The 15,279-nt window shown below is 36.5% G+C and overlaps 1 protein-coding gene across 10 annotated transcripts in view; it reads left to right on the forward strand.

The window, feature by feature from the left end:
- Positions 1-15,279, forward strand: part of KIF1B (kinesin family member 1B) — a 149,229-nt gene that overhangs the window by 46,776 nt on the left and 87,174 nt on the right. For 7 of the 10 annotated variants that reach the window (XM_038537949.1, XM_038537953.1, XM_038537958.1 and 4 more), the window contains exons 5-13: positions 111-176; positions 3,804-3,982; positions 4,725-4,836; positions 8,437-8,514; positions 9,170-9,235; positions 9,919-9,936; positions 13,083-13,158; positions 13,909-13,987; positions 14,997-15,139. In XM_038537949.1, the coding sequence (XP_038393877.1) occupies positions 111-176; positions 3,804-3,982; positions 4,725-4,836; positions 8,437-8,514; positions 9,170-9,235; positions 9,919-9,936; positions 13,083-13,158; positions 13,909-13,987; positions 14,997-15,139 (817 nt within the window). The remainder of the gene's footprint in view (positions 1-110; positions 177-3,803; positions 3,983-4,724; positions 4,837-8,436; positions 8,515-9,169; positions 9,236-9,918; positions 9,937-13,082; positions 13,159-13,908; positions 13,988-14,996; positions 15,140-15,279) is intronic. The other 3 variants (XM_038537951.1, XM_038537957.1, XM_038537959.1) reach the window with 1 other exon arrangement.

Below are 15,279 nucleotides of genomic sequence, written 5' to 3' on the forward strand. Positions count from 1 at the left end.
AATATTTTGAGAAAGAGAAAAGAGATCTCACTAATTCGTTTAGCACTCATGAGTATCTTTGTACTTTTCTCATTTATGCTGTTAACACCTCTCTCTTTCTGTTTCTGTAGTTATGTGAAGAACTGTTTGAGAAAATCAATGACAACTGTAATGAAGAAATGTCTTACTCTGTAGAGGTGAGTATAACCATGGGTTAAAGCCACAGGCCTTTGGACCACATTCCCTCCAGTGTTACTTTTCAGTGGTTCCAAATGATGACTGTGCTGTAGCTCATTTAACTACTCCCCCAGTTTAATATTTTTAGGCTATTTCTAAGTTTTGGTCATCACGAATAATGTTGCAATTAAATCCTTGTTTATATGTCATAAGCTTGTTCATAAATTTTATTTTTAGTTCTTTCCATTATGTATTTGGTTGTCAATACATGTGAATTGCCAAATGACTTTTTAGAAAGAAATGCTACCAATTTCCAGTCTCATGACAGTTTAAGCACCCAGTGTGTCCCTGCCAACTTTTAGTATTTTCATTTTTTTCTCTGCCAACTTGGTAAGGGCACTTATTTAGAGTTTCTTTGATTATTAGTATAGTTGAACATCTTGTAAATTATGCATATGCTTGTTTACGTTTTGGGATTACAAACTCATTGTATGAACTCTTTCCTCATTTCATATCATCAATAGTGATTTTTGACAGGCATTGGTTTTTAAAATCTATATAATCAGATCTCTTGGGGCACCTGGGTGGCTTAGTCGGTTAAGCATCTGCCTTCGGCTGATCTTGGAGTCTTGGGATCAAACCCTCCATAGGGCTCCTTGCTCAGTGGAGAGCCTCCTCCCTTTGCCCCTCCCCCTGCTTGTGCTCTCTGGCTCTCTCTCTCTGTCAAATAAATAAAAGTCTTAAAAAATCAGATCTCTTTTCTCCTCTCCTCTTTATAATTGCTTATAATCTTAGAAAGTTATTCTCCATCCAGCATACACTCCCAACTCTTTGAAGAAGAGGTTTATAGAATTACATTATATACATTAATTTATGTGATGAACATCTCTACTCCTTGATAAGTGCTTTATGAAGCTATTGTTTTACTTACCTCCAGTTTTGGTGCTCAGTTCCATAGCCATTGAAATTACTAAAGTGTTCTGTTAATCTGAGCCTGTTGTTCTGAGACATGAAGCTGTTTTTAAGCAAACTAATTTTAATGTATGTGTTGTGATTTTCTATAGGACTTAAAACAATTCCTACTTGACCCACTTAGCTGGTTTGGGTTTTTTTCTTTACCTGTAAAGGGTTGCATAAATTGATAAATTTTAGAGAATTCTGCCTTCTGACTATCATATGCCAAAAGGGAAATGTGCTGCTCTAAAAATATTTTTTGTTAAAATGGATTCTCTAAATATCTTGTTCCTATAACTATTCTTTTTGAAGACTAAATGTATGGCAAATGAAAATTCAGTAGATTTTTATTCTTATTAAAATATCACAGTATTTTAAGTAAATTCAAAATTGAAATTCACAGAAGATGACAGAATTTTTGAGGTTATAGGTAGTGAAAAGTTGCCATTTCCTTTCCTGTTGGGGTTCACAGGCTTGCTTGGGATGCATTGTAGATCCTTCATTGATACTGTGGCTCCTCTGTGTGGGGCCTCTGCCTCTTCTTCTGCTTCTCTCCGTTACTTGCCCTGGCCACACTAGCTCTTTTGCTGCTTCTGGAGCACAGCAGGAGCTGTATTACCTCAGGGACTTTACATTGATTTTTTTTTTTTTTTCTGCCTGAAATCTTCTTCCCTTGGATATATTCTTGTCTACGTGTTTCAGCTCCTTCAAGCCATTTAGTCTGATCCTTTCAGCGAGGTTCACTCTGACCACTTTCTTTGACCCTGCAGCGCGCCGCCCCCCACCCCACACTCTTCATCTGTTTTGTCCTGTCCTTTGTTTTCCTCCATAGTTCTCATCATGTTCTAACCTAATTTATAATTCTATCTTCTTATTTATTTATTTGTTCTTTATTTCCATTTAGAAGCATAAGCTCACGGGGCAGGGATTTTTGTCTGTTTTATTTACTGTTGTATGCTAAGTGCCTAGAAAGTAGCTGGAAGATAATACTGCTCAGTGAATTGAATTTGCTAAGTGGGGTCTATAATGGCTGGCTCAGAAGTGAAAGAAATAGTGCTGGCTTTAGGTGGATTTGCATGTTAGAGACTAAATAGCAGAGCACAGCAGCCTTTACCCAGGTTACTTGGGTCCTCATGCTTCCACACCTGGGTGAAGAGACCATAAGTTTTCCAAGAAGATAAAGTGTCTTTCTGGGATTCTGGAGTGTATGTTTAAGTACACAAGAATGATTAAAGTACCATTTCACTTTGTAGGATGACTTGCTTTAAGAAGGAATACTTGTTGGTCTGTTGTTTTAATCTCAGGAAATCAGTTACTTCGAGGGTTCTCAATATTTTTAAAATTGATTTTAAAATATAGTATAAATATACAGTCAAATCTGAGAATGAGAGAAAGGAAAACAAAGTAGAAATGGAGATTCTATTCTGTTTCAGACACTCGGAAAGTTCTTTAGAAATTTAAAGTTGACAAGTGCTGAAATTTTATTGTGTGCTTGAGTAGCTCAGGACACACAAGGGAAGACCATAATGAGGCTTCTTGTGGTGAATTTCCCTCAGTCCAGAGTCTTATTTGCTTAGAAGTCTGATCTTATAGATACATCAGGACCAAAAGCATCCTTCAAAGCCAGATTCTTGAGTGAAGCTCATTTGACTTATGTTATGAAACCACCATTTTTATTTGTTACTTTCCCTTGAGGAAAACCTCTTTGCTCAGTCAGAATACCCACATTAACAAGCCTGGTATATTATCTTCTTATCTTCCTGTGGATAGACTTCTGTTGGAATCCTGTTGGTTTTTTAGTGAGTGTGAAATTAGAGAGCCAAGAGTTGACTAGACAATTTAGATGTTTGCTTGACTCAGGTGAAGAAAGGATAGCCTGAAACCTCCATCTCCATGATAGGAATGGTCGATAGGAATGGTCTTGCTGGTGAGACGAGAGTTCCAGCGTTTTATTAGTGGAGGCTTCCTCTTCCCTCGTGAATCATGGACAGGTCCTGCCACGCCATCAGGTTCTGTGCTGACCACTCCTCACTCCTTGTGGTAGATCCATTGTTTGTCTATAATTAGTCACAGTGTGTGTCTATAATTAGTCACAGTGTGGTCAGTCTTACAGCACTGGGGTTGCTGGTCTTTTGTCTTACCTGCTCTGAAATATTGATAGTGTTTCTTGGTTTCAATACTAATAGAATTTTTATTTCCAAGCTTTTAGAGTAACCTCACTGTAATCCTCAGTGATTGACAACAGCATACATTTTTAAAAGTGTATTAGTAACTGGTAAGTTGCTGTTAAGCATGGCATTTTTTTTCTGCCTTAGACAAGTTGTGGCTCCTGACTGCCGAGGTAGCCTTTTTACCTCTTTTTCTTTTGCGAGACTTTCAGAAGGCTGGTTCTAAGCTAGTCAGTGATGTCTGTGCACACTGAATAGAATAAAATGGACTAGGCCTATGATGGCATTTCCCTTTGTAAAGATTATCAATGTCTCATTGTAGGGCTTTTTTTTTTAAAGTAATCTCTGCACCCATTGTGGGGCTCAAACTCATGACCCCAAGATCAAGAGTCATGTGCTCTACTGATTGAGCCAGCCAGGTGCCCCTAATTATAGAACTTTTAATAAAAATTGTAAAAAAAAAAATTTAATGTATGGCATTTCTTTTTCCAAGTCCTCCAGTTCACTTTAATAATTTGTTCGTAGGTGAGCTACATGGAAATTTACTGTGAAAGAGTACGAGACCTCCTGAATCCAAAAAACAAGGGTCATTTGCGTGTGCGTGAACACCCACTTCTTGGCCCGTATGTGGAGGATTTGTCGAAGCTGGCAGTCACTTCCTACACAGACATCGCTGACCTCATGGATGCTGGGAACAAAGCCAGGTATGGTAGAAATAGACTAATAACTGAAGGCTTTGACACATTTTTGGGTCCTTTGTTTCCAATTAAGGGTTTGAGACCACATATATAGCTTTGAAGGTTGTTTTAATTGTAGATTCTCTGATCCTTTGGCTGTGCCAAGGACAAAAGGGCTTCAGCATTTTCAGCATCTCCCCTCAAAACAACGTAGTACTGAAACACGTCAGGACTTTGGTTAAGTTTTAATATTGGGTTTTGATCAAGTCATGGTAAATAAAATGTAGGATAATCACATGCCTATGGTAGTAATTAGTAATTGATTGTGGAATAAAGAATACAATTTAAAAAAAAATATTTTATTCATTCATGAGAGACACAAGAGAGGCAGAGGGAGAAGCAGGCTCCATGCAGGCAGCCTGATGTGAGACTCGATCCCAGGTGCCCGGGATCATGTACTGAGCCAAAGGCAGATGCTCAACCACTGAGCCACCAAGGTGTCCTAAGAATACAAATTAAATACCTTGGTGGTTTCTAAAGGGACAGCTGAAATGTGAAGAATAATTCTGTTGGGGGACCTTTGGAGTTGGGAGTAACTTGATAGGCTCACAAATAAGATGTATTGAGAACAATTTGTGTGACCATTTCAATCTCATGATCTGTGAATAAAGCTGTTACTTGTGAATGTTATGGTTACATGGAGCTTGCTGTCCATTTTAACTTTTATCCAAGAATTCCATTGTCACATGTCACCTTTATGTTTATTTAGGACAGTGGCAGCTACCAACATGAATGAAACAAGTAGCCGTTCCCATGCTGTGTTTACCATTGTTTTCACCCAGAAGAAACATGATACTGAGACCAACCTTTCCACTGAGAAGGTAGGATAACTTCAGTATCCGGCCTTGTGTTGTATAGAATGGAGATTTTCAGAAGTTAGTCTTGCTACCCTGTGCATTTTATGGAGGGAAGAAAGGTCTTTTTATTTAACAGAGACTCTTTTCTATCTTTTGTTTGTCATTTTTATACCCACTCTAAACCAGTTTGAATATGAGTTTTTGAGTGAAATTGCAAGATAGAAAATAGGGTTAAGAATAAACAAAGACTTTGGGTTTCAAAAATACTCTGTGCCAGAGTTAAACAGTTTTGTAGGGAGAAAATCCTTCCTTTTTTTTTTTTTTCTTCCTGACAGAACCTCTTAATTGTTTGGTATGTGGGATTTGTTTGTTTGTTTGTTTTGTTTTGAGCTCTGTTGTTATTGTGGTATTAAATATTTAACCAAACAGTTAAACAGACAAGGTGTGTTTTTCCTTGGAAAGTAAAAGACTGCACAGCAATCCTGATGCTCTTTGAATCCCTTGCTTGTTAATGTCTCTTTTTTTTTTTTTTTTTAGATTTTATTTATTTATTCATTTAGAGACCCACAGAGAGAGAGAGAGAGAGAGAGAGAGAGAGAGAGAGGCAGAGACACAGTCAGAGGGAGAAGCAGGCTCCATGCAGGAGCCTGATGTGGGACTTGATCCCAGGACTCCAGGATCACACCCTGGGCCAAAGGCAGGCGCCATACCGCTGAGCCACCCAGGGATCCCCTAGTCTCTCCTTTTTGACAGCTAAATATAGCAGACATTGGAGTTCAACTCCTGCCTCTATCACTTCTCAGCACTGTTAGGTTGGGCAAGTTACTTAACTTCTCGGTGCCTCAGTTTCCCCAGCCTCATAGGATTGTTAAGATGATTAAATATTGATACAGGTTAGTGAATGTAATAAATAGTCCCTGGCTCAGAATAACCACTCAACAGGGCAGCCCGGGTGGCTCAGCAGTTCAGTGCCACCTTCAGCCCAGGGCGTGATCCTGGAGACCTGGGATCGAGTCCCATGTCGGGCTGCCTGCATGGAGCCTGCTTCTCCCTCTGCCTGTGTCTCTGCCTCTCTCTCTCTGTGTCTCTCATGAATAAATAAATAAAATCTTAAAAAAAAAAAAGAATAACCACTCAACAAATATGAATTTTAGTGTTATTATTGTTAGTAATAAATTTATGTTGAACTCTGCCTACGTACCTAAGTAGCATGCAGCTAGATTTTTTTGGTTTTTAAGATTATTTATTTTTTTATTCATGAGAGACAGAGGCAGAGACATAGGCAGAGGGAGAAGCAGGCTCCCTGCAGGGAGCCTGATGCAAAATTCGATCCCAGGACCCCTTCTGAGCTGAAGGCAGATGCTCAGCCATTGAGCCACCCAGATTTTTAAACCTGAAGTTAGATTTATGATACTGGCAATGATAAAATACCTTTGCCTTATAAACTGAGTACTTTGTGAATACTGACATCATCAAAAACTAGGATCATTTACTTAGTGACTCGTTTTTAGCTGAAAATTATTTTTTTAATTTTTTATTTAAATTCAGTTTAGTTAGTATTATTAGGTTCAGAGGTAGAGTTTAGTGAATCATCAGTTGCATATAATACCCAGTGCTCATTACATTAAATGTCCTCTTTAATGCCCATCACCCAGGTACCCCATCCCCCTTCCAGCAACCCTCAGTTTGTTTCCTGTAGTTGAGTCTCTTATAGTTTGCCTCCCTAGCTGAAAATTATTTATTTATTTATTTATTTATTTATTTATTTATTTATTTATTTATTTATTTTATTTTATTTTATTTTATTTTATTTTATTTTATTTTATTTTATTTATTATTTTTTAAAAGATTTTATTTATTCACTCATGAGAGACACAAAGACAAGCAGAGACACAGGCAGAGGGAGAAGCAGGCTCCATTCAGGGAGCCCCATTTGGGACTTGATCCCAGGTCTCCCCAGGATCATGCCCTGGGCTGAAGGCGGCGCTAATCCACCCGGGCTGCCCTGAAAATTATTTTAAAAAAAAATACTCTTCATATAAGTGATCAAATAACTTGACACTGCTTATTTACAATATTAACGCTATTTAGTACATCTTGTGTGAAAGTATTTTTTCCATTCTTCCATGATGTCACATCTACAAAGATAATGATGTTAATTCCATAACCATAGCTTCTTTGGTAATCCACGTTGGTTAGTTTTGTCTAACTTTCCTGAAGCTTTTTTTTTTTTTTTAACAACCGTTTTGAGGTACTGTTAGTAAAATAGACCACACGTATTTCAAGTATAAAATTGGATTACTGTGTATGCACCTGTAAAATCAATATCCTGGTCCAAGTCATAACCACCTCTATTACTTTGAAAGAGTTGCCTCATGCTGCTTTATAATCTATCTGTAGCATATCTTCTACCTTGCTATGTAGGCAATTCTGATGTGCTTTTTGTCACTATAGATTAGTTTACATTTTCCAGAATTTTATATGAATGGAATTATATGGTATGTACTGTTTTCTTGCCTTGCTTCTTTCATTTAGCATAATCTTGAAATTCATCTGTGTTGTGTGAATCAGTAGTTCACTTGTTTTCATTGCTGAATAGTATTCCATTATATATATATGTATATATATGTGTGTGTGTGTGTGTGTGTGTGTATATATATATATATATATATATATATATATATGATCACAGTCATTAACTCACCTGTTGATGGGCATTTAAATTGTTTCCAGTTTATGATCATGTGAATGGAGATGCCATGAACATTTGTGTACAAGTCTTTATGTAGATATTTGCTTTTTTTTTTTTTTTTAAGATTTTATTTATTTATTCATGAGAATACACAGAGAGGGGAGAGAGAAAGAGAGACAGGCAGAGGGAGAATCAGGCTCCATGCAAGGAGCCCGATGTGGGACTGGATCCCGGGTCTCCAGGATCACTCCCTGGGCTGAAGGCAGCACTAAACCGCTGAGCCACCCGGGCTGCCCAGATATTTGCTTTTGTTTCTCTTGGTACATACCTGGGAGTAGAATGGTTGAGTCTTATGTTGGTATATGTTTAGCTCTGCAGGTATACAGCTCTACTAAACTGTCTTCCAGAGTGATTATATATGTATTTTTAAAGATTTTATTTGTTTATTCATGAGAAACACAGAGAGAGAGAGAGAGAGAGACAGAGAGATACAGGCAGAGGGAGAAGCCGGTGCCATGCAAGGAGCCCAATGTGGGACTTGATCCCAGGTTTCTAGGATCACATCCTGGGCTGAAGGCAGGCACTGAACTGCTGAGCCACTCAGACTGCCCAGAGTGATTATATCATTTTACATTCCCACCAGCAGTGTGTAAGAGTTCCAGTTGCTGGAGGCTTCATATGGGTTAATATGTTTATATATTTTTATGACATACGGTTGTAAAATATGTTATGTGTATCCTAAAATTACTTCTTTTGAACCAAGATAATTGCTCCTAACTTTTGTGTGTGCTCTTTGTCTTTTTAGACCATATGTGTAAGAGCCCTAATATTTGTAGTCTTCTTCATGCCTAATTTTAATTTCCTGCCTCTTAATGTTTTCTGGTTCTGCCTTGCTATTTCTGAGTTGTCCCAATGTTTTTGTTCTTCAACAGGTTAGTAAAATTAGCTTGGTGGATCTAGCAGGAAGTGAACGAGCTGATTCAACTGGTGCCAAAGGGACTCGATTAAAGGTATTTATTTTACCAAACAGTTGACCTAGTCAATAAATGTTCTATAACGTAGGTCAGCAAACTATGGCCAGGGTCAAATTTGACCACCTGTTGCTATAAATAAAATTTTCCTGGACATAGCTACCTCTATTTGTTGATGGACTGCAAAACCTTTACAGAAACATTTTGCTGACACCTGATAAAACTTCACTGAAAGATAAGTAGCATAACATAATAGGTAAGGAGGATTTGATGGTCAAGGTGAGAGCTGGATTGTGTTTTAAGGAACAAGCTAGATGAAAGTGACACTAATGGGATAGGGACACACAAGATCTGACTGTGAGAACAGACACGGGCCTCTCCAGAGAGATGCTTAGGTAACCGGGACAGAAAGTGCATACTGGTGAGTGGGGAGGAGAAGGCTGCATCCATCAGCTTTTGGGGCAAGTCATTGTGAGGCAAGTCATTTTGGGGCACCTCAGGACTGAGGTATGTGGTCCTGGCATGGCAATAAGTGGTTGGGGAGACCGTGAGGATCAAAAGAGGTTTTTAGAACTTGTCATAAGTAAGCAAACAGTGCTGGCACAAGGCTTAATTATATCCTATGCATTATAGATGATATGGCAATAGGAGAAATTCTTCATAATCATTCTTTCACGTTTGGTATTGATTTCAGGAAGGAGCAAATATTAATAAGTCTCTTACAACTCTGGGCAAAGTCATTTCAGCCTTGGCAGAGGTGGTAAGTATTATATACTGGGTTGCATGGGAAAACTTGTCTGTTCAGCAAATATGCTTGATATTTTATGTGTTTGTGAAGACTGACCTTCTTTGGTCCTTTTGTGCAATCTTGCTTTTCTCCTTTTAGAGCTTTTCAGATAAGATACTAGGTGTAACACACTTTGACTTTCTATTGAATGTAAAAGAGATTAAGGAGAGTGAAAGTAAACATAGATCTGTAAAGTCTAGACTGAAAACTAGCTCTTTACAGAGACCTAGGGTTTGATTACTTTTTTGAGCCTTGCTTCATATCTCTCATCAAAACCAAGGGTTTTTGTTGCATATTCTTTTCCTATACAATCTTTTCTAAGTAGGAGGAACATTTGCCTTTGGTGAATGCTGTTGATTTGGGGGCCAATAATATATTTTATAAAATTGTGTTATTCTTTCCTATTTTTTAACAGTGGACACTAAATCTGAAACAGTTTTGAATTGAGGGCTTCATTTTTGTAGGTTTAAGGCTAAGGAAGTATCTAGTCACTGCGTACTCTTACTTAGTACATTATTTGAATCCCTAAAAAGAATCAAATGCTTCCTTGCTTATTTCTGAAAAGTCATTCTCAATTTATTACCTTAAAGTACTTTTTGTGTGAAGGCTTATCCTGTGTTCTCATTCTTTCTTTCTCTTAAATGCTTCATCTGTAGGATAACTGCACCAGCAAGGTACGGTGGTGTTTGATAGAAATGAACTAGGTATAGAATCAATTGTGGTGATTTTAAATTCTCGGCAGGATGTAAGGAAGCATAAGTAGGAATGGAACCTTGAAAAATAACTTTTTGTTACTTGCTTTCTGGCTCTGGAATTTAGAATTGCTGTTTAGAGTGACCATGAATCATGAGACTGCCCACCAAACCTAATTTAGGGAACATGATGTGCTTTGGAGAGGAATTTAGAATAAAGGAATAAGAGAGAAATTGAGGAATCTTCTATATAATGTTATCATAATGATGTTTCTCTTAGTGATCTGTAGGTCTGTCACTTGAAGAAGTCACTTATAAACCTCTTGAAAGGGCAGTAAAAAGATTTCTTCCAGGTACCATTTTAAAACATAGCTGCCTTCTTGAAATTATTAGGACATTTTTCTTAAACCTTTTTTGTATAATCTTCTTGTGAAAAGTCATGGATTTTTGAATTGTTAAAAAATTTTTTTTCTACTCTGGTTATACACAAAGTGAAGGCTGTAGAATCAAGTTTAACTGTATCTAGAACACAGGGTCTTTGCATCCTTTTAATCCCAAAACAGTAGACTTTTCCTTTTATTTCTATTTAAATACTCTTAAAATTTCTTAGTACTATTTTGCATCAATAATAGAGCCCTCAACAGTTTGTTCTGAATCACATGAATAACATTGGAGATAAAGACAATATCTGCAATGAAATACTTTATATTCATACTTGTAATATATAGGTTTATTCTCTACTTTGTACAAAAATTACTTAATAAAAAGTAATACTTTTTTTCGGTTTCTTTCAGCTTATTGGAAAAAGCTGCCTTCAATAAAAAGTCTATCTGTTATTTGATATTATGTATATGTAGATATTCTTCAGAAATCTAATCTAAGTCCCAGAACCATGAAAGCTGTTAAAATGTGCTTTTTCTAACTTCATGTCCATTTGCTCATTTTTTAATATTCTTTATCAACCGAAGGAAAAGTTTATAAAATATTTATCTACATATTTCCCATATTGCTCTGTGCCACAATAATTTGCAAATGACTTTTTTTAGAATTAGTTTTGGAAAACCTTGTTTAGTACTTTGCATCTATGCTGTTAACTATATAACCGAACAAAGACAAATTTTAGTTTTTACATAATAAGCATAATATTTGGTGAATTAAAACGTACTGTTATTTCCACTGGGGAGAGAAACAGGATTATTACCATCCATACTTGGTAGTACTTCTTTTTAGAGAGGCCAGTGGTGTAAGTAAACCTTTTTCTGTAATTACCGAGGCCCTTGTGAGAACAGTTGAGATTAATTTGTGTAAGAGAGCAAATGCAAAAGAAGTGGGTAAAATTCTGAGATACTTTCAAATGGAAAAGTTGGAAGTTCTATTTATGCTTCTTTATTTAGCTGCTCCTTCTTAAATTAGTCTAATTGACCAAAATGAAAATAGAACATTTTTTGGCAAAGAGATATAGCTTATTTTTATGGTACTATTTGCAGTCCTCATAACTGACATACCTTAGATCTTGCAGCATTTTCAGTAAACCACAGGCCAAGTGGAGTGTTCAGGTGTGGTGAGGAGCTAGAGAAGGAAGAACCGAGGTCTCAGGCCTCAAGAATTTTGTTGTGGACTGACAGTCCTGCTAGTCTGTGAATGACTGAGAAGGTTAATTCTCCCTAGAGTTCTGTGTCATTTAGAAATAGATCCTGTTATAGGAAATGACTCTCATTGGTGGAAAGTGTGTCTGTGGGTGGAATGGGATGAATTGGATGGGACATTTTGGATAAGAGATGGAATTATGGAATTAAAGTGCTACTTGCCGGTTTCCTTTCCTCCTCAACAGACCAGAGGTCAGCTATTTAGCACTGCTTTTCTGAATACACATACTTTTACAAGAGCTAGATCATCCTTAGTTTAACCTCACATTATACGAGGAATGGGGGGAGATGTTTTTATCAGTGAACCCTGGCTTCCCCCTTAGTGGCTTCTTAAATTATCATGACCTGGTCATCAGCCAGGACATATTGCAGTAGCTGTTATCTTCAAAGAGTTTTTGTTAATTTTTACTTTCAAAGGATATAATTTCCTCCATTTTAACACTGGCTTTGCATTGGTGCCTTTTGCTCTATCCCATGATAATGAGAAGGATCATAGCAGTATAGGTAAATACTTGACACATATATACAGACAATTCATCTTGCAGGCTTTACAGGTCTCCAGATTAGCAAATCACATCACTGTCTTGGATCTTTTCACTCTGAGTCCTAACTCTGTTGGTTGGACTTATTTGGAGTATAATTTCCTTCCAGAGAAATCAAATGTATATTACTTTCATAAGAGTTGTTAGAGATGCAACAGTCCACTTAATGATTTGATGGTGGGCCAAGTAAATTTGTTAACTAAATGACTTGCTCCTACACATCTAACCTGGAATGCCCAGTATTCATACTTGCCCCTCTACAACAATAAAAAAATCATTGTTTGAGGCTTAGAAATGAGATGATATTAATAAACTATTATTATTTTGTTATGTGTGATAATGGTTTATGGTTATGTTTAAAAGAAAAAGGAAATCTTTCTCTGTTGGAGATATGTATCTGGAATATTTATTTTTAGGTGAAATGTTGGATTTGCTTTAGAGCACTACCAGCTATAAAAGATAAGATGTAGACAGGATATTAGATAATAGTATTGATATTAAATTTCCTGAATTAAGTCATTGAACTGTGACCATGTAAGAGAATGTCCTTATCTGCTGGAGTATTTAGAGATAAAAGGGCATGGTGTCTGCAATTTATTCTAAAATGGTTTAGGAAGAAAAAGTGTAAAGTGATTGAGGGGTAATAGAAACCTGATTGGCAAAATATTGATAATGGTTGGAGTTGCATGATGGATATATGGTAGCTTATGCTACTCTCTAAACTGTTGTGTATGTTGCAAATTTTTCAAAATAAAATATAAAAAGGAAAAATTACTTTATTACATGAACTCTGGATATTACGAAGAATTGAAGCCATGAGTGCTAATTTCAACAGTGATGGGGTTCTACTGTAGTTTACTTACAAACTTTAGACTGGTTTGCCTTTCATGTGAATTTTTCCTCTCTAACCATGCTAAAACCATTTCTTTCTGTTTCATAGAGTAAGAAGAAGAAGAAGACTGATTTTATTCCTTACAGGGATTCTGTACTTACGTGGCTCCTTCGAGAAAATCTAGGTATGTTGATCACTGGTGTGTAGTTATCTTTTTAAAGCTGTTTACTGTGGTTAATTGTCTTGTGTATTTGTTTTGGAGAAGAATAATCTCCACATATCCATGTCACTAACTTGACTGCTGTCTTCTTTCTGAAATTTTTACTCATGATTTAAACTGGTTGGATTTGCTAGCTTTTTTTTTTTTTTTTTTTTTTTTTTTTGATTTGCTAGCTTTTTAATCAGCGTTTTCTCTCCTATCTTTTGACCTTGGAATGTGGACTGTGGTGTGGTTGTCTTCCTAACCATACCTGCTTCAAACCATTGCTCCTTCAAATCTCTATGGAAACTCCATGTTACCTTTCTGCTGATGGTTTTGGATCTTCAGGTCTTTGCTCTTTGTTCTCTGTTTTGTTAGCCTCTTTCTCTCCTTCCTGATGAGAAGGGAGTGATCAGCTATGTCATCTGTCGCTGACATAAGGAAGAGGCTGAGAAGAGCCTGTTGGGCTGTTCACATCACTGTGACTTTCACTCCCTACCTAAGAGTACTTGGGTGGAGTGGCTGAGATCTTAAACGAGGAGAGGGAAACCGATCATAGTAGGTCTGAGCACCAAGATTAAGAGTATAACAGTGCCCCGCATAGGAGCATTCAATACATTTGTTGACTCTTAATTAAATTTTAGGATTTGAGATGGTATTGTCTAATATGACACATTTAATAAAATTCTTTCTAAAATGAGTATGATTTACAGTAACCATGATTCATCATCTTAGGTGGCAATTCTCGGACTGCAATGGTTGCTGCTCTGAGCCCGGCAGATATCAACTATGATGAAACTTTGAGCACTCTGAGGTACTCCAATTGATCTCGATAACTGAATACACACTGTGCAACCATAAGTTATTTTGTTATGCCATAGGGACTTTCTTATGTTATATGGATAATTTTTTATGTAAGTAATAACCCCATCCCTCTCATAACAGGAAAAACATGGGTTGGGGAGATTTTTATTTTTATTCATTGTGTTGAGGGGATTTTTATTATAATAGAATTTACCTGTTTATGGTTTTCAATCTCAATTTCAATTTCTTAAAATTTTCATTGCTATAAAAAGAAGTGTTGCCTTGTAGGGTTTGTCATTATAGAGATGCTCATATCTTAATAAGTAATGCAAATAACAATACACGTAGTGTTAAAAAGTTTATGGAACTTTAGCTAATAGAATATAGAATATAGTTGGCCCTTGAACAGTCCAGTGGTTAGGAGTGCCAGCCCTCTGCACAGTCAAAAATCTGCATCTATAAACTTGACTCCCCATTCCGTGTATTACGTATATAATATACAGTATACATGTATATATGTATATAATGCCATACTGTTTTCTTAGAATAAAGTGAGTGATAGGAAAGAACATGTTATTAAGAAAATTATAAGGAAGAAAAAATACATTTACTGTACTGGAATGTATTTATCGAAAAAAATCTGATATAAGTAGACCCATGCAGTTCTAACTTGTATTGTTCAAGGGTCAGCTGCATTTCTATATATGAATAAATTTTTATTACTTTAATCTGGAACTTTCTACTCTTTTCCCATTGATGGAAAGAACCCTATGCACTCTGACAAATGCATTGTGAGTCCTATTTCTGGTATTTATTTCTCTTTATGATTTTGGTTAAATCACTAAATTTCTTCTGAGTTTTTTTCTTCATCTTGATGAGATACTATAAAACTTTCTGTGCTTATGTTATTATTAAGACTCATAAAATGTGTAAATTTAGAGATAGAAATAATGGTATGTTACTTATGAGAAGTAGAGTATCTGAGGAATGGCAAAAATGAATGTTCTTTTTGGATATAGATATGCAGATCGTGCAAAACAAATTAAGTGCAATGCTGTTATCAACGAGGACCCCAATGCCAAACTGGTTCGTGAATTAAAGGAGGAGGTGACTCGGCTAAAGGACCTTCTTCGTGCTCAGGGGCTGGGAGATATTATTGATAGTAAGTGAATTAAGGATCAACATGCTACCCTTTTCCTCTTCAGGGTTCCTAGATTTAAACTTAGATTCAAAGAATTTGGTGAAGTTAGATGGTAGAAAAAGGCTTTTTGGTTTTTTTTTTTTAACTTTAAAAAAAATCCA

The sequence above is a fragment of the Canis lupus genome, chromosome 5, assembly GCF_011100685.1.
Source record: "Canis lupus familiaris isolate Mischka breed German Shepherd chromosome 5, alternate assembly UU_Cfam_GSD_1.0, whole genome shotgun sequence".
NCBI classification, from domain to species: Eukaryota; Metazoa; Chordata; class Mammalia; order Carnivora; family Canidae; genus Canis; species Canis lupus.